Source organism: Notamacropus eugenii, chromosome 5 (genome assembly GCF_028372415.1).
Source record: "Notamacropus eugenii isolate mMacEug1 chromosome 5, mMacEug1.pri_v2, whole genome shotgun sequence".
Taxonomy (NCBI): Eukaryota; Metazoa; Chordata; class Mammalia; order Diprotodontia; family Macropodidae; genus Notamacropus; species Notamacropus eugenii.
This window is the reverse complement of record NC_092876.1, coordinates 331,272,417-331,290,385: the sequence shown is the minus strand read 5'-3', so window position 1 is coordinate 331,290,385 and position 17,969 is coordinate 331,272,417. Positions and strand designations below refer to the sequence as shown.

The following is a 17,969-nucleotide window of genomic DNA, read 5'->3' as shown; positions in this document are numbered from 1 at the left end:
CATCAAGTAAAAAAAGCTCCATCTTTTTGAGGGGCAAAGTTTGAAGGAGCTTGAAAGTTCATGCTTTAAAAAAAACCACCCACTTTATTAAGCTAGGTAGCATAATGACTAGAGTCCTAGGCCTAGAGTAAGGAAGACATGAGTTCAAATCCAACCTCAGACACTAACTAGCTGTGTGACCTTGGAATCTATGTGTCTGCCTCAGTTTCCTCAACTACAAAATGGGGATAATATTAGCACTTCCCAGGCTTGTAATGTTTGTAAAGCTCTGGCTATGTAAATGAGTTATTATAACCGTTAGTCTAGCTTATCAGTAAAAAAACTGGTCTAGGATGAATTGGATGACTACCACAGGCCTGATTTTGAATAGTTTATTAAAGGAAAGGTGAAGCATCAGTTTCAAATTGTACAAAAGGAAAAACCTCATATTGTAAATGTACAATTTACAGAAGTACTAGCAAAACCAATCAAGGAGACACTCAAAATACAAAAATCTATTTGACTTCAAACTGAATTGGAAACCCATTGGAGGTACCTAGATATTAAACCTTTTTTTTTTGTTTTTTTCTTGTTTTTTGTTATACAGTATTCTACAATTCTAAGTTAGGATTCGGTTTTCCACAGAGGACTGTGAAGAACAAGACCAGCCTGTGATTGTGACTCAAACCATGCAGCATCGATCACGATCCTCCGCTCTCCCAGAACTACTGAGCTGACGTGTTAATGCAGCTACTCCTCCTGTCCTTCTTCCAAGAAAGTCACAGTTCTGACAGCACAGCATTGTTGTCCCCTCTTAACCCTGGCTGAGGAACTGCTGAATTAGCAAGTCAAACATTTTTGGCAACCAAGTCTTATTTTGAGGACTGTACACACATTTAGAAAAAAGTCTTGATTTTTTTAATTTATTAAAAGGATGAAAACATCCAGTTTTTTTTCCTTCTTCCCAAAAAGTAATCACTGGGTGTGCAGATTTTTATCCTTTTTAAAAAAGAATGAAATTTTTGGTAAAAGAGGAAGTCTCATGATTTTGTTCTAGCTGATTTTAAAATAATCACTTAATTAGAACTAGCCGTTCTTAGGGTGGATGGCGGTGTTTTGAGGTTCCAGTGCTAATGTAAAGAATCCAAAAGGATGAGGAAAAGGTGTTTTCTCAGACTATGATAGCAGCAGCTGGGCACAGTCAGAAAAGCTAAGCAGAACGAAACTCCAAACCACTGCAGGCATTTAAGCCAATCAGTACAAGAGATCAGCTCAGGAGTAGATGGCCTTTCTTCTGTTGGAAAAACTCATGATTTTTCTCCCCCTGCAGAACAACTTTTAGTTTGCACAGTTAACACTGAAAATGTAGTTGGATTCCTTGGAAAGCTGAAGAACTTTAACCCTCTCAGCATACATTTCTATGCAGCATATACTTCTAACTGGCAAAATTAATTTACAAAATTATTCAGCATATGAGGGAATTTACTGCATGGGAAGTGGACACATCTAGGGCACAGTTAAAATTGCTTCTGAACGGCAAAGTGATTATTTTCCTAAGGAAATGGCAGTCTGTGTACCTTGGGTTTGGCAGGGCATGATAGAAGTGATTAAAAACAGCAAACTCATAACTGGAGAACTGTTTGTTTCTTTTACTGAGAATACTTTATTTGCTGGTATAAGTTGCTAAAAATGCACAGAACAAATACCCATAGAAAATGTACTGTGTTCGTGTCTCCCTGGTGCTATATAAAATGCATTGTTGCACAGCATTTGTTGGAAAAGTGGCTGCATGGACATTTCTGATTTTATGCCCCCTTATAAATAAAAATAAACCTTCTTTCTCAAGAGTATATAAAATCTGGGTTTTTCATCCCTGTCTCAGTGTGTGTGTGTGTGTGTGTGTGTGTGTGTGCGTGCGTGTGTGTGTGTGCGTGCATGTGTGGTGTGTGTGTGGTGTGGTGTGTGTGTGCGCGCGCGCGTGTGTGTGTGGTATGTGTGCGTGTAGTGTGGTGTGTGTGCGTGTGTGTGTGTGCGTGTTTGGCAGCAGCGCACCGGGTCAGGGCTTTGCCGTGGGCTGTCAGCGTTCTGCTCCTCTCCGTGCCCATGGACCACCATGTCAACCATATCCAGTGTGTTCAAAAACACTCTTCTGCAACCAGGATGACCGGCTTATATAGCATCATTGCTAGCCAGTGACTGACTGGCATAGGTTTAATAAAAATGGTTAGCTCTTAAAACATAAAAAGGCAAATGTTAAAACAGTTTTAAATTGTACAGCAGGAAAATAAAGTTAAAAATATTTTTTTTTCCACTCAATGCTGAGTTTTCATAAAACAGGTGTACAACAGTGTTTATCTTGACAGCTGTCTTAAAAATTTAAAATCCCCCCCATCCAGAAAAAAACCACACACATCTGTATTGGGATAGTCCAGTACTAGAATACAAATGATTTTCCAGGTCAGTCTTTCTGAGGTGACTGTTCACTGACATTCCTTTGTGTAATTTACATGCTCCTCTCTTCTGCTCTGTCACTGCAAAAAGGGATTGACCTTAATCATTTGATTAAAAAACAAAGCAGATCACATCAAAAGTTTTTTTTTTTTTTCCATACAAGCTATCACAGTATATAGGCCTCTAGCTCTAAATAATAGAGTTCCAGATTTATAAGATTTCTTCATCAGACTTCAGAACATAGGCATTCCAAATCCCTGGAAAAATGAAAAAATTGTTATACATAAACAATATCCAAAAAATGGATCCAAACCACTAAGAAAAAGAAATATATAAACTTCCATAGAAAGAAATAAGCAGAATTAAGAACAATATATATGACTATGGTGATACGAATGAAAAGGTCACCAAAAAGTAGCTGAATGATAAATGAATCAATGAAGGTTTTGGAGAAGAGAGAATGAACTCTCCCTCCCACCTCATGATCTAGAGGTGGGAGACTACTAGGGCAGAATAACGCATACGCTGTCAGATAGGGTAAATGTATCAGATGCTTTTGCTTAATTGTTTTTCTTTGGCATGGGAGGGTTTAATCTGAAGAGAGAGGGGGTTGAAATGACTGTTCTACAAAAGCAAAAGGCATGTATTAAAATGGACTAAAAAACTTACTGAATCGTCTTCTATGATAGCTGCAGAATCAAAGAAATCTGGCCTCAATTCTGCTCGTTCTCTTCGGTTTCTTGAAGGTGGCTGAAAAGAGAAATCATTTTGTGACTTGTTACCTGAGAAAGAGTTTCCAAACAATGACAACTAACTATAAAAGATTATATTTCTCAAAAGGATTTTTCTTTTTGGTTTGAAAAAACTTGGGCTTGGGAATCTACTAGTGAAAATTATGCATTTGATAGTCTTAAAATGACTAAAATATGAAGAGATTGAAACCACATTAAAAATAACATGAACAAAGTAAAATTTTTTGTGTTTTCTCTTAGGAATATTTTATTTATTGAAAAAGAAGATATTAATATTTTGCATCTTAATATTTGTATCCACAGTTTAGTATAACCAGAGGTCAAATGCAATGCTGAAAGGCAAACTGAGTTTGGGCTTTTTCTCAAATTCAGACTAAAGCATACAGATTCACATTATTGCAATCCTTTTTGGAGCAATACGGTCTTATAGACAGTCTCTAAAATGATTTAAGCTTATCCAAATGCCCATGAGTCCAATCACATGGGCTCATTCTATTATCAGTACTTTCTTAACTCAGATCTTGACTGCCACTCATTACCCACTCACCCAGGGAACTTAAGCAACAACATATAGTCAAGACCAATGTCCTTAAATGTTTTAAAAAGATAAAAATAAAAACTTGTTGAATTACCAGATCAATAACCATGGTGTCTTCAAATTCCTCATTCATATCCTCCAACTGACCCCGGGATGACATCATCACATCTTCAAAGATGGGCTCAGCATCATCCTCCATAAGGCCACGGCTGAAGTGTGATAAGAGGATACTTTAAAAACTGTTCAAACTCAAAAAACCACTGCTGGTAGTCTAGCTCTTTTTTAGATTAATGATTCAAACTAAAGAAAACAGGTTTCCTAAATGTATCATTTAAGTTCCACCCAAAGAAATGGGTTCAGTCCTCAAGGAACCTAAAACTTGCCTCAAATTTAATCTCGAATAAAACATTAGTATCAATTATAAGAATCTTGAAAATCCTCTAAACTTTTACAAAAATTGATCTGTACAGAAATCTAAACCAGTTCACAGATCAAAATTTCTACTACCATGTGCAGTCTTTTTATTACCATGATCCTTAATTATGGATACTTACACTGCATTCCTTACACCACTTCTCACTTTCATGTAGTTCATTCCTGTTCTGTCCTTTCGATTTAAGTCTTCTAACTTTTGTTGGCCTAACCAGGAGATCTGCATCTGAGGACTAAGAAAGACAGGCTATTGTTATTCAGCTAGCAGTCACTGGTTGCCCAGTAGGTTAGAGTGCCATGGTAATTTGGCTTGATTACTTATCCAAACGAATAAGTTGGTTCATTTCTGTGCTCAGAGATCTCAATCTCAAATAGACATTTGAAAAATATGGGTCACTATTCATAAAGACATGAGGTAAGGACGGGAATGAATCAACAGAAAACTGCTTCTGAGAAGGTTCCTACATAGTGTAAGTGAACTCTCTGTATAACTGTATTGTCTCTGCAGACAGGATCTTCTAGCGCCATGTGCCCTGAAGGAGGGGATTCACACTATACATAAACTTCTTTTAGGAGTGCTTAGGTCTGTGAACTTGTTTTTTAAATATTTTGATAACTGCATTTCAATATAACTGGCTTCCTTTATAATCCTAAACATTTTATTTGACACATTTGAAAATTTTATTTTAGAAGCAGTTCATAGGCTTCATCAGATGGCCCAAGGAGTGCCATCACAAAGAAGGGTAAAAGTACCCACATCACATCAAGAGAAAGGCGATTCTGGACTCCTCTCCTCCTAGGACATTAACCTGTTGACATGGGGGAAGGCGGTAAAATGCACCATAAATCTGAACCTGTACTGTACATTCTGTACTTGGCCTGGCCCCTAGGGCTACCTTTTGAAGAAAGCTTTTGCTTTGAGTGCTTGAAGAAAACCAGTTGTTTTGGAAATGGTATGAAGAGAATTGAGGTAACCCTTGGGACCTATTTTTGATCCAGATGCTGGATTTTCATGGTCTTCTTACAGGCCTGCCTCTGTTTCTCTAAAGCCTACCCTACAGTTCATAGATGATATTCTTACTTCCTCTCCAATAAAACTCATCAGAAAACCAAACAAAATACAACCTACAACTCTTGAAAATTTTCAAAGCATGCCACTTAGCAATTGCTGCAATTCATAACTGATAAACACAATATTTTTTTTTGAAGGAATTCCTTCCCAAAGCTTTTGTCATTTTACCCACCCCTGACCTGCCCCCCAATCCCTTGGGTCTCTATATATGGTTACTCACTTCTTAACCTGCTGCACCAATGTGCACAGTTTTGTTTCAAAGGGAAATCCAAAGCAACAGGCAATAGGGCTTAGATTAATCCATCAAACAATTTGCCTTAATTCGTTGGGTTTATTAGTTTATCATTAATGATGAAATGTTTGTAGTGTTGTATTTTTAATGTTTTTTGATAAGTATATCCTTTACTTCAAGGTTGTACAAATTGTTGAAAGCTACCTTGTATTTTCTGCACTGTTGCACTCTTTAAATGCTGGGCCATCTCCAGTGTTCCTGATGAATATAAGGTTACTGGACCCGGATGGTTCAGGACAAGAAAGTGAGGTTGGTGCCCTCCCTCATTCAAATCAAAGTCAAGTGCAAGTCATGTTTTTGATGTCATGGTCCTCTTTGAGAACAAAGGACAAACACAACTCTTCAAATGGCCCCCTTTTAATATATTTGTTACCTTGTTTGACACATTTTTGTCTTTGGTGTCTATGCTATTTTTCCCCTTAAATGTATTTTATTTGAAGGTCACCTGCTATTGAATTTAATATATTTGTTTACCTGATTATTGCATTAATGTAGAATAGTCAGTAAAGTTGTGCTTTTCTGGAGAAAAAAAAGCATGCAGTGATCAGCCTGTATTCAGGTTAGGGAAGGAGACATGCTAGAGAAAGGGGCCATTCTTAGGCAAAATGGAAAAAAAGCCACTGGAGGAAAGGAGAATGCATCCTGTGACCTCAGTGGATCCAGAGAACTTAGGGTTCCACTAAAGAAAACACTAGAGAGTGAACGAAGCTCAAGAGGTTGGCCTGAAGAACTAAGTTTGTTGTAAAAGGAACTTGAGTTTTTGAATAGGCTAAGAATTCTTGGTCAAGGACTAGGACAAAATGGGCTTTCAGTCTTAGTAGGTGACTGAAACCTTTGGTTTAAAATTGGGGACAATGGTGTCATGGTGAAAGATAATAGTTCCATATAGGTCTTAAATCTGTTGACAGATTTTTGCTGTATGAGGATGAAAGAGAAGATAAAAGAGGGACTGGAAGGCAAGACCAGAGAAGATGGTACTTGGACAATATATAACTAGGGGGCAAGATGTTTTCCTTCCCCAGCAGACTGTATTGCTATGGACTCCTGGGGCCAGAAAAAGGACTTCTAAAACTTTAAAAAGAAATAGGAAAGCTAGCCAATAATCCTTTCTTCTCTGGAGGAAAAAGTTTCTTCATATTTGCCTTATGTGAAGCCAGAGTGAAGTTCCTCTCCCAATCAATGCCTCTATTCTTTTTTTTTAGTACTATATTTCACATTCAAGTGAAAGAAGTTCTTTCCTACTTAGCTGAGTATACAACAGTTCAAAAATAGTCTGAAACAAAATCAAGTATAAAAACTCAAGAGATGTTTCAAGGGTAAATGGAAAATGTCAAGAAATGTACACTTTTTTTATGGCAACATAACTTTAATGTGCTGCATTTTTGTACTATTTTTAGGACTAGTCTGGTATCTCTATAACAGAGAGTCTTTTTAGATTAACTGAAAAAGGGGCAATTTTAAGTCACCTAGCATTTTCAGAGGAAAGAAATATTACTGTCCCTTAACCTTTAATAGATCAGTAATAGAACAAGAATATTTCTAATAGTAAAACAATTCACTAACGCTTTTAATAATAAAAATGATAGCTAGCATTTATATAGTACTTTTAGATTTGCGAAGAGCTGTACACATGTCACGATAGCTCTGAGGTATATGTTATCTCTGTCTTATGGACTTGGAAACTGAGGCAGAGAGGTTAAGTGACTTGCCCAAGGTCACACATCTATTAAGAGGTCACATCTGAAATCAGGTCTTTATGGTACCAGCTCCAGAGGTTTATCCACTGACTGCCTCACCTAGCTGCTTTATAAAGAAATGGAAAGTCATTAAGTTTTGAAATGAAATTTATGTGTGATTAGCCTCTGAAAATTCTTGAAAATATCCGAAGTACAAACACATTAACATGATCTGAAACACCATCATGCAAAACTTGATAGTTTCCTTAAAAAGAGGACAAAAATTAAATCTAGTAATGATGTCTGTATCAAAAGGTCAGACTTATGGTAACCTCAAACTGTAAAAATAGCACAGGAGGTATTTAATAAACGTTGATTTGAATTTGGTTTATTAGTACTAAGGGTGAGATATACTCTGTGACTGTGTAGCCCCTCTGTAACTAGAGATTGAAGGCAAAAACATCTTTGAGAGAGGGGTGATGGAGAAAAGATGCTCTATCTTTACTAATCCTCCTATTTCCCTGTGAAAGTTGAGGTAGAATGTCTAGAACATTAGATAGTGAGACTGCTGGCTGGATAAAAATGTTTTTGGCAATAAGGCAGCTCAAAGCAGTGACACTCAATGCTTTAAGTTCCACTCTGTGGATAATAGGGATTCAGGTTGCATTACAAAGAAGCATGTTATTTCTGAGGATAAAATAAGGGTTACATTAAGCAGCGACAGAGTTTCAAATATTGTTATGCTTTCTGATTAAAAAAAAACAACCCAACATTAAGGAGTGAAATAATTTGGAATAATTTCTCTTATACTGAAACTGAGCTGTTTGGTCCACATCATGATTCCTCACCTGGTGGCAACGAACCCCCTAATTATAGCTGAAGTACTTAAGAGAAAATAAATAGTCCCTCAAGTACTTGATCTTCTAAGTTTTAAATATAAAGTGATAATATATCCCTTGTGAAAAACCAGCTGTGGATTACCCTCTCCATCTGCCTTTTCTGCTCCTATGCACATGCTGCCAAGTGGAGCTAAAGGAAGTCATATTACCAACACGATTGCATCCAATACACATTTAGACTCTCCAATTTCTCTTAGGCCTCGCAAGGCAATTCTTTTATTTTCCTTGACTGACTTTCTATCTCAGTGCCTACAGAAGCTCCTTTCTTCAGGTCTCCCACACCTCCCCATCCCCTCAGCTGAGGGCCGTGTCTTGCTCTCTGAGGTGATGAGCTCTCTTTTCTTCTTTTATTTGTCTCAAACCCCCCTGACATCATCTCTCCCTTCCTTTTCCCAGTGTCTGATGTTGAGGTGGGTTGACTCCTTGATTCATTCATTCATTCATCTCTCCCCCTACCCCCATCTAATCTGCTGCCAAGTTCCTCTATCTTCATAACATCTCTTGTGTTCACCTCTTTCTCTCCTCTGATACTGCCATCACCACGGTGCAGGCCCTTGTCACTTCATACCTGCATCACTGCAATAGTCTGCTGGTTGGTCTCCCTGCCTCATTCTTATCCATCCTTCACTGAGGTGTCAAAGTGATCTCCCTAGAGAGCAGCTCATACCATGTGACCCCCTCAACTCCACCCTCATAATTTGACCAACTTATCAGATCCCTTATTACTTTTAGAATCAAATATAAAATCCTGTTTGGCTTGTAAAGTCCTTTATAATCTGTCCCCTTCCTCCATTCCAATCTTCTTGTGCCCTACCCCTCTTCACATACTTAGTGTTCTAGTAACACTGGCCTCCTTGCTGTCCCCCACACCTGGAATGCTTTTCTTCTTCACAACCACCTTCTGGTCTCCTTTGAATTTCAGCTAAACTCTCACCTTTTCAGCCAAAAGTCTTTCCTCATCCTACTTAATGAGAGTATCTTTCTTCAGAGATTGTCTCCAATTTACCCCTATACATACCTTGTTTACGTAGTTGTTTACATGTCGTCTCCTTCATTAGATTGGGAGCCCCTGAATGGTGGAGACTATTTTGGTTTTCTTTGAATGTTGACTCCGGTCATCTCCCCTAATCCCTGTACACAGTGCTGGGCACACGCAGCAGTTGCTTAATAAAAGCTTGACTCTCACTCAGCTATTAACTCTTTGCAATCTGCAATCCAACTTCATCATTCAACTGAAATTGCTTTCTCCAGAGTTACCAGCCATCTTAACTGTCCAATCTAATGGTCTTTTCTCAGTCCTGTAGCTTCCCTACGACGTTTGACCCCAATGACTGCCCTGTCTTCTTGGGGCATCCTTCTTTTCTGTGCTTTCCTGATACTACTCTTATCTGTCCCTCTTCTCATTCTTATTGCTCCTTCTCAGTTTCCACTGGTGGCTCATCATCCATGTCATGCCCCCTAACTGAATGTTCCCCAAGGTTTTGCTCTCCTCTGGGCCCTATTCTCTGTTGATGATTTTACTTCCCATGGGTTTAATTATTATGAAAATGCAAATGACTCCTAGATGTATCCATTTACCCCCTAAATTCTGCATCACCAGTTTCAACGTGCCACACTGGATGTCCTATGTAGAACTTTCAAATTCAACATGCTCCAAACAAAACTCATTACCTTTCTTCCCAAACTCACCCTATTTTAAAATGTTTATTTAAAAATAAATATTTAAGATAATATAACTTAAATATTTAAAAAAATAAAAATAAATATTTAAAAAATTTTCTTAGTTTTAGCCTTAGTTTCCCAGGTTCTTAGTGTTGCCATTGTCCTTGACTCCTCATGCTCCTTGTTCCCACACTTCCAATTATTTACCATTCCTGCCATTTCTACTCCACTGCATTTTCACACCTGAACCCTTCTCATTCTCACAGCTACCACTTTGGCTCTTTCCTTCATTGCTGATTACCTGAACTATCAAGGTACAACGTGTACCTAACTGGTCTCCCTGCCTCATGTTTCTCTCTATTTCAACAGATATGACCATATGATTTCTCCCTTCGATAAACTCCAGTAACTCCCTATTGCTTTTGGGATAAAATATAAACTTCTCTGTTAGCTTTTAAGGACCTTTACAACCCAGTCCCAACCTATCTTTCTAGCCTTTTAGTACATTAGCCCCCCTTTTGTTTGGTACAATTTAGCCAAAGTGGCCTTCTCCTTGCACTCTGCTCTTATCTCTGCTTTTGTACTCCCTGTTGGAAACTCGCCCACTTCACCTCCACCACAAAGATCCTTTCTTTTCTTTCATGCAAAGCCTTTCTTAATCTACTCATTGCTAGTGGCTATTCTTTTTTCCCTCTTCTCTAACCCCAGAAACAAGCTTGTATTTATTCTTTATATCCTCAAATGCTTTTCCCATTAGGTAAAATGTAAGAGCTTTGAGAGAAGTGATTGTTTCATTCATTGACCTTGTATCCCTAGCATCTAGGAAAGTACCTGACATAGTAGGTGTTTAATAAATTCTCGTTGCTTCATTAAACAAAACATTACATGCTACGCATATTTTGAAGGTAGTCTGAAGTTTAGAGAATGTGAATTGACCTTTTTTGAATAGTGGTGACAAGGTCAGAATATGTTGATGCTGCAGCAATACATTCTTCATTTGTAGTTATGGTACAAATAGTTAGTATTTGGGTGATAGTCCCTGTAGGTGCAGGTGTCCAGGTGTGGCAAATCATGACCCATAATGACATGAGGTTTGGATTTGATACTTGAGACCAGGAAAAAGTATCAAATATCCAGTAGCTTTAGGTTGTATCATCTCGGTCTGGCCAATGAAGGAGGAGCTAGTGTTGGGCCACAAGATAAGATAAATTTAGAAGGAAAGCAAAATTCAGTTGGGAGTTTTTGTCTGGTGATAATTTTGAAGTAGGGAATATTGGAGGGTGCAGGGGTAGCTGCTCAGGTTTAGGACTTAAGGCACTACAGATGAAGAGTGGATGACTATGGACAACCAAAATAACGCCTTACTTTCATTAAATTTGCAAATGATTTCTTATTTGTTTTGATACAAACTTCTCATTTTTGAATTTGAGCCCCAACTGAGAGAGGTAAATATCTAGTATAGGCTGAAATTATTATTTTAAAAAAAATTTTCACACAACTAAAAATTGCTGTGATATCTGAAATTTCTCTTACTTTTGGAGGGTACAAAAATACTTGTTTACAATGTAGCATGAAAAAATTCAAGACCCTATTTTTACTATTTATGAAATAAAAACACTTGCATCTTAGATACCTTGTCAAATGCAGGAATTTTACTTACTTGTGTAAAAAGTCGGGTTCAGACCCATGTTCTGACTCATGTTCTTGAATCTGTTCCCCTATCTGTCGATTATTTTCTCTTAGTACAGTGGACGTGAGCTGAGGGGCAGGCATGGCTCCAGGTGTCTGAATGGTTGTGTCATTCCTGTTCAGCCATGTGCCATCCAAACTTTCTTCTGTAATAACAGTTTATGTTAAAAGATGACATACTGCATAAGTTTCGTAGTTTATTCAACACAATATTCTTTCTGACAGGGGCTCTCACAGATCTTTCAGAGAGGAGTACTACTGACTCCCTGTAGCAATCATAGGACAAGTTTCCTGAGAAAGTCATTATGTCTCTGTCATCCAGGACCATGCCTAAATATCTGAATATAGCTTATATTGTTTTTTTGCCTGTAACACTTCATGGAACGAGTTCCAAAGGTTTTTCTATCTTCTTTGTGAAGTAGAATGTGTTTGTTCCATACTTACCTTGCTAAACTTCAAGGGCTCTCTGCTTGTTCTACTGGTTCTAGGATTTAGTGAAGAAATCACTATCTCTTTAACTCCCATGATAATTTGTAACTTTTGAGATCCGGCTCATATCCCTTTTCACACTTTCTTAATATCTGTTGGCTGTCACATTGAGGAATATTCTTCTATTCCCTTGATCTTTTCTGCATCTTATACCATTCTTGATGATGACCAACAATACCTCTGGTTTTTGTAGCACAATGATCTGTTATTTATTTTCAGGAGAATCTGCAATGACATTCAGGTTCTGCCCAGCATCCTGGTATTTTAGATCCTATACTCATATAAAAAATAGTTTGGCTTATTTCACCCACATAAATTACCTTGCACTTGACTATAACAAAACTAGGCCACCATTTTTCTGCCTTCTTACCACTGTGAGATCTTCATATAATTTATCTTTACCAGTCTGACATTCCACTTCCTAGAAAAGCATATTAAAACTTGGGAAATTTCACTGGGTATGTTCTTCCTATTTAAAAGAATATGAAATCCTTGACTCATTAAATATTTATCTAAAATATGCTCCCTTTTTCATTTGTCTAAGATTTTTTTTCTGTCCCTGACAAAAGACCCCAGAGTCTCAGTGTGACAATTTTTTTCTGGTGTTAAGTTTTCTCGAAGTATTTTTGAAAATCTAAGTAAATTACATTCACTGATTATCCTTTATGCTTATGGTCATCATCTCCTCAAAGAGCTTAATCCAACGAGGTAGAATAGGGAAATACTATAGCTATTGAATAAATTTTAGAGCCTGAAGGAACCTTAAGGATCATTCTCTCATTTAACAGTGAGATAGGGACGGATAAGATACCTTGCAAGAATTCAAAGTACACTGACAAAGTCTTTCATGATACACTTGTGGACAAGATGAAGAAATGTAAAGCGGAACACAGTAAAGTAAGATAGATTTATAGTTGGTTAAACAATCATACCCAAAGGACTGATTGATAATGTGATACCAACTAAGAAGAAAGTTTCTAGGGGTATGCCACAGGGCTAAATATAAACACTAGTTTTCAATAATTTGTAAATCATCTCACTCTCTCACATATTCAGTCTTCCTTAAAGTATTCTTTCCCCCTAAACTATGAAGAATCACTTAACAGTGGAAGTAATGTTAGATTCCAATTAATTTTGTGCTAATTACAGTGTAACTGTGGGTAAGTGGAATGAGAATTAAGAAAACTGATGAACACTGCCTAGAGCCATAGTGATCAAGGAGTCATAATTATAATCCTCTTCAGTTTTAGGAAGTAAATGTAAGCTAAAAAATGAGGGAGGGAGTAAAGAGTAGATTACATAGGAAAGTGAGGTATATGTGCTTTTACTTCCTGGCTTCTTACTGAGATAAGTTTTTTTTTTTTTTAAAGAAAATAGCACACAATTAATGTAGTGATTCCCAGTGCCAGTAAGAAAAGCTAAAAGCAACAAAAAGTTTGTTTTTTTATGCTCCTGTTTATAATAATCTCCATTAAAATAATCTTCACTGTTATTTTTTTTTACTGAATTTTTGTTCTCTGTACACAAACATGTCTAGATAACTTTGATTTTCAAAAAACAGACAGGGAATCATCCATACTCTTGTAATATAAGGGATGTTGACTATCTCCCCTGCCCCTTAATAAGTCCATATGACCTGCTTTGAGCTTTGGCCTAACCCACAGCCTGAGTTACATGGAGCCCATGGTGGGAGGAGCTTGCCGAGTGGAGCAGGAAGGGTAGAGCTGGGAGACAGTGAGGCAGAGCAGCTAGCATGAGTTAGAGAGAGAGGAATTTTGCTTAGGGGAGCTTGTTTGTGGGGAGGCCTGAAGGAGGAAAGTCTTGGGGATGGCAGTGCTCCATATTAGTGATGTGTACAAACTTATTTGTTACCATGGTAGAATTGACTTTCTGGTATCTGAATAAATATTTTGATCTTTGAGGAACAGAATTTATATTTTGAGAATTTACCCTGGAAATACATATGTATATCCATAGTGGCTGCTATAGGTATCGCACTGGTGTTACAACTCTCCATATAATATGTTGCAAATTTGAATTTCTTTTGGTGCCAACTCCTTATTCACCATTTATACATTGTGACTTTGTTGTTAAGACCTATGGGGTGCAGGTATGTTCTCAAGGGTAAGGGATGTGGGTGATGCCAACAATGCTGATTCCCCAAGAAAAGCTTTTTAAAAGTAATATTGGGGAAAAGGTATTAGTAGCCTGGGATAGGTGGGACAATGGTAACAGGAGAAAATAAGGCTGCCTGAAGGCAGGAGCTGTTTCATTTCTGTCTCTGCATATCCAATATCTAGCACAGTGCTTTTGCAGAATAGCCATTTAGCATCTGTTTGTTGAATTGTGTTTGTACTGAATATGGACTTGAGAGAAGAGGAGGAACTATTTAATCACAGAAAATGATCTTAGAAGTAGAACAAAAATGGCAAATAGAAGCTGATGATGAGTGTAGTAAGTACCATGTAAGTACTAAGTACTATGATGAGTGTAGTAAGATAGCAAGGGAACCTGGTAGTTTTTGTTGAGTTCCAGGCTCCAGTTCATATAAACTACAGATGTGGTTCCGGGGAGAGCTGATGGTGGGAATGAAGAGACATTTTTAGTAAGCTTGAAATCTCAGGGTGAACTGGAGTTCCTACCTGATGGAAGGACAAATGTCCCAATTTGGGATGAAGAGGGGAGAGAAAAGGAGTCTGAAGAACAAAAGTTAACCAGAGGGTGGGAAGATGGGTCACATTCCACCCTTTCTGAAACAGTCAATGATGGCCTTCTCTCCAACAAAACCACATCTACTACTCCAAATCCTTTCCCATTTCACCCCTTGCCAATTGTAGAAATTCCTAACCTACTTCCTTTTGAGTCAATGTTGGCTCATTATATACTAACCATTACTCACTACAGTTGTGAGCTTTACTTTGATTTTTGGAAATATTCTAGAATTAAAGACTGGTTAGTGACCATCTAGAAATGGTGATTACAAAGAACCAGAACATCTTCATAAGAAACAGCTCATATTAGACTAATCTCATTTGCTTTTTTGACAGGGTAGATCAAGTGACTGTCATAGACATAGCTTAATTAATCTTTCTTGCTATTCTAGTGGTAGTACAATTAATTAGGTTGATTCAAAATTGGCTAAATGACTGGATTCAAAGAGTAGTCATGAATGATTCAAAATTGACTTGGAAAGACATCTTTAGGCATTTGTACTTGGCTCTGCACTCTTTAATATGTTTATCAATAACTAAGATACAAGCACACATATTATGCTTATTAAATTTGATACAAAGTTGAGAGGGATGGTTAACACAGTGGATTAGAGTTAGGATTCAAAAAACTAGTGGAATGTTTTAATAGGGACCAATATAAAAATCTTTACCTGAGTTAAAAAAAAAAATCAACCTAAGTATAAGCTGTAGGATGAATAGCTAGATTCCTAGTTCAATTCAAAAAGATCTTGAGATGTTAGTGGACTGCAAGATCAATGTGAGTCAATAATACCATCTTAGCCTACACTTTGCCATAATCAGTTCCAGCTGCTATATTTTGGAAAGGACATCAATTAACTTAAGAACATGCAGATATGGGCAACTAGCAAGGTGAAAGGTAATAAATGCATGCATCATGAGGACTGAAATTAGAAACTGGGAATGTATACCTGAGAAGAAAAAAAACAGTGGGGACAGGAATGTCTTCAAGAATTTGAAACTCTGTCATGTGGGATGTTCTGCTTGGTTCCACAAGGCAGGCCTAAGAGATCTCTTAAATACTGAAGTGGTCAAGAGGAAAATTAAGGATTGATGTGAATGATTATCACAAGACAGACCAAGGCAGAAGTGCTATGTTCCCATTCACTGGAGATCTTCAAGTCAAGGACAAGTGATAAATTGTAAAACACGTTGTAGAAGAGAGTTTTATTCCAGTACAAGTTAGACAAGGGGGCCTATGAGGTTTTTCTGATTCTTATATTTTGTGATAGATTTTAAATTCTTCAAGGGTAAGGTTAAGGTCTACTTGTTTTGCATATTCCACAGTACTGGGAAGAATCTCATCTCAGTATGAATTCTCAGTTCATAAGGATATTTAACTCTTCTGGTTTCACAATATACAACCAGACCAAACTTTTATCTCTTAGTCATGCTTACCTTCGACTCTCTTTTTGTGAAGTGGCGGCCGTCCTTTCTTATTCCTTACTGATGAAGCTTTGCTACTACTGCTTCCACTATTCACTGACATTCTGTCATCTTCTCCTCCAGTGACTAATGAATTTCTATAGGAGATGAGTGGAAGCCATACATCTTCCCTCCTTTCCATCATCTGCTCTGTCAGGAATTTCTCTAGGTATGAATGGCTAAAAACGCAGGAGAACAATCAACAGTTTCTTATGGAAGTAGTTTGTGCACCATTTATTTTATTCTTCTATCATTACTAACAAAAATTCTCTAAATAATTTTTCTCTCTTTTGAATCCTAAATATCCCCGCTCTCCCTTTCTCAACTTCAATGTTCATGAGTTGCTATATGTTGGGACTCTCATTCTTATAGGCATTCCCTCCTAACTCTTCAACATTAGATAGATGAATCTTTCAAAGACAGAGATTATCATCTTCCTTTGATACTGTCATTTATCCTTAAATCAATCTAGGATGAAATCTCAGATCTACAAATTCTCTTCCTCTTTATAGGTGTATAATGGAAAATATTCTGTACTAGAAGTTAGAAGATCTGGGTTCCAATCTCAGTTCTGGCCCCATGCACTTGTGGGGTCAAGCCATTTCAGATCTCTGATCCGTATGCAGTTTCTTCATTGGGAAATTTGGATAATAATGTTTTACTATGTATAAGGATTGTTAGGAGGAAGGCACTACATAATTCTTAAATTACTATATAAGTGTGAGGCATTATTTAAAATTCCACTTTTACATGATTATAGCTGAATTTTGCCATAATTCATAGATGGGAGGGTAAGGCATTGTCTATAAAATCACTGTATTGAACAAAAGGGGATTTTCCTGGTACTCTTTAAAAGTAGAAATAATGCTTCTAGGTGCAGTTTCTCTTTGTTAAAGATTTGTGGCAAACCTGTACAGTCTTTTTTTCTAAATTATTTTCTTTCTTTAATCACATTTTTAAAAGAAAATTACTGAATTCAATATTAAAAACATAGCACAAAATTTTTATTATAGAAAGAGCAGGGTGTATGATGGCTAAGATAATAGTAAAATAATTTTAACTTGCTGAGATGTTCAATAGATTCTCCGAGAGGTCACTAGTAAAGGATGACTACATACAATCTTGAATAAAAAAATAAAAGAATACTTAAGAAGGAATCATAGTATACTATCAATTACAAACAGTGGTATGTTTGGGGAATTAAAAATTATGTCTGGACCACAGATTCTTTACCACTATCAAAGGAACTATTTTCCAAAGTGCAACCATTTTGAGGCTAGTCGAACAGTCTTCATTCAATTCAAAGAAAATATAAGTCACTTACACTGTCTTTTTGTCCTGCCGAAGAAGTTTAGAAGAGAATTCACTTAACACTTCAAGGAAAGCCAGGTTAGGAGGTGGATACTCTTGTCCCTTTTGATTTTGGTATTTGAAAGCAAATTCTATGCCATCTCTATAGTAAAGATAAAAATGCACATTGTAAAGGGTAGTCTTCCTAATATCATTAAGACCTTACTTTTCCTGATGTATTTTCTTTCTTTATCTTTGTCCACTTGTTACATGTGTAATGTGAAATTCACTGAAAGTATATTTTATGGCACCATCATATGTGTGATATTAAATTCAAGTAGACAAATAGATGGCATATGAATTTTTCCCCTCTAAAAGTATTTTAACAGTTTACAAAGCTTTAATTATGCTATAAAACTATCCTATTCCAATCATTATATTCTAGTAATGTAAGCACTACAGTGAGCAAAAAGAGCATGTAGGAATAGGAAAACTAAAAGTTAGAAGACCTGAGATAATAACTAACACTGGTGATTACTGGGCAGAACAAGAATTTACTAAGCGCTTTCAGCA

At 37.0% G+C, this 17,969-nt stretch overlaps 1 protein-coding gene across 4 annotated transcripts in view; it reads right to left on the bottom strand.

Moving 5' to 3' along the window:
- Window positions 1–357: 357 nt before the first annotated feature.
- STAG1 (STAG1 cohesin complex component) overlaps window positions 358–17,969 on the bottom strand; it is a 377,001-nt gene continuing 359,389 nt past the window's right edge. For all 4 annotated transcript variants that reach the window (XM_072613576.1, XM_072613574.1, XM_072613577.1 and 1 more), the window contains 7 exons: window positions 17,431–17,559; window positions 16,080–16,285; window positions 11,414–11,588; window positions 4,275–4,385; window positions 3,815–3,929; window positions 3,100–3,180; window positions 358–2,687 (listed from right to left, as the gene is read on the bottom strand). In XM_072613576.1, the coding sequence (XP_072469677.1) occupies window positions 2,664–2,687; window positions 3,100–3,180; window positions 3,815–3,929; window positions 4,275–4,385; window positions 11,414–11,588; window positions 16,080–16,285; window positions 17,431–17,559 (841 nt within the window). In that variant the 3' untranslated portion in view covers window positions 358–2,663. The remainder of the gene's footprint in view (window positions 2,688–3,099; window positions 3,181–3,814; window positions 3,930–4,274; window positions 4,386–11,413; window positions 11,589–16,079; window positions 16,286–17,430; window positions 17,560–17,969) is intronic.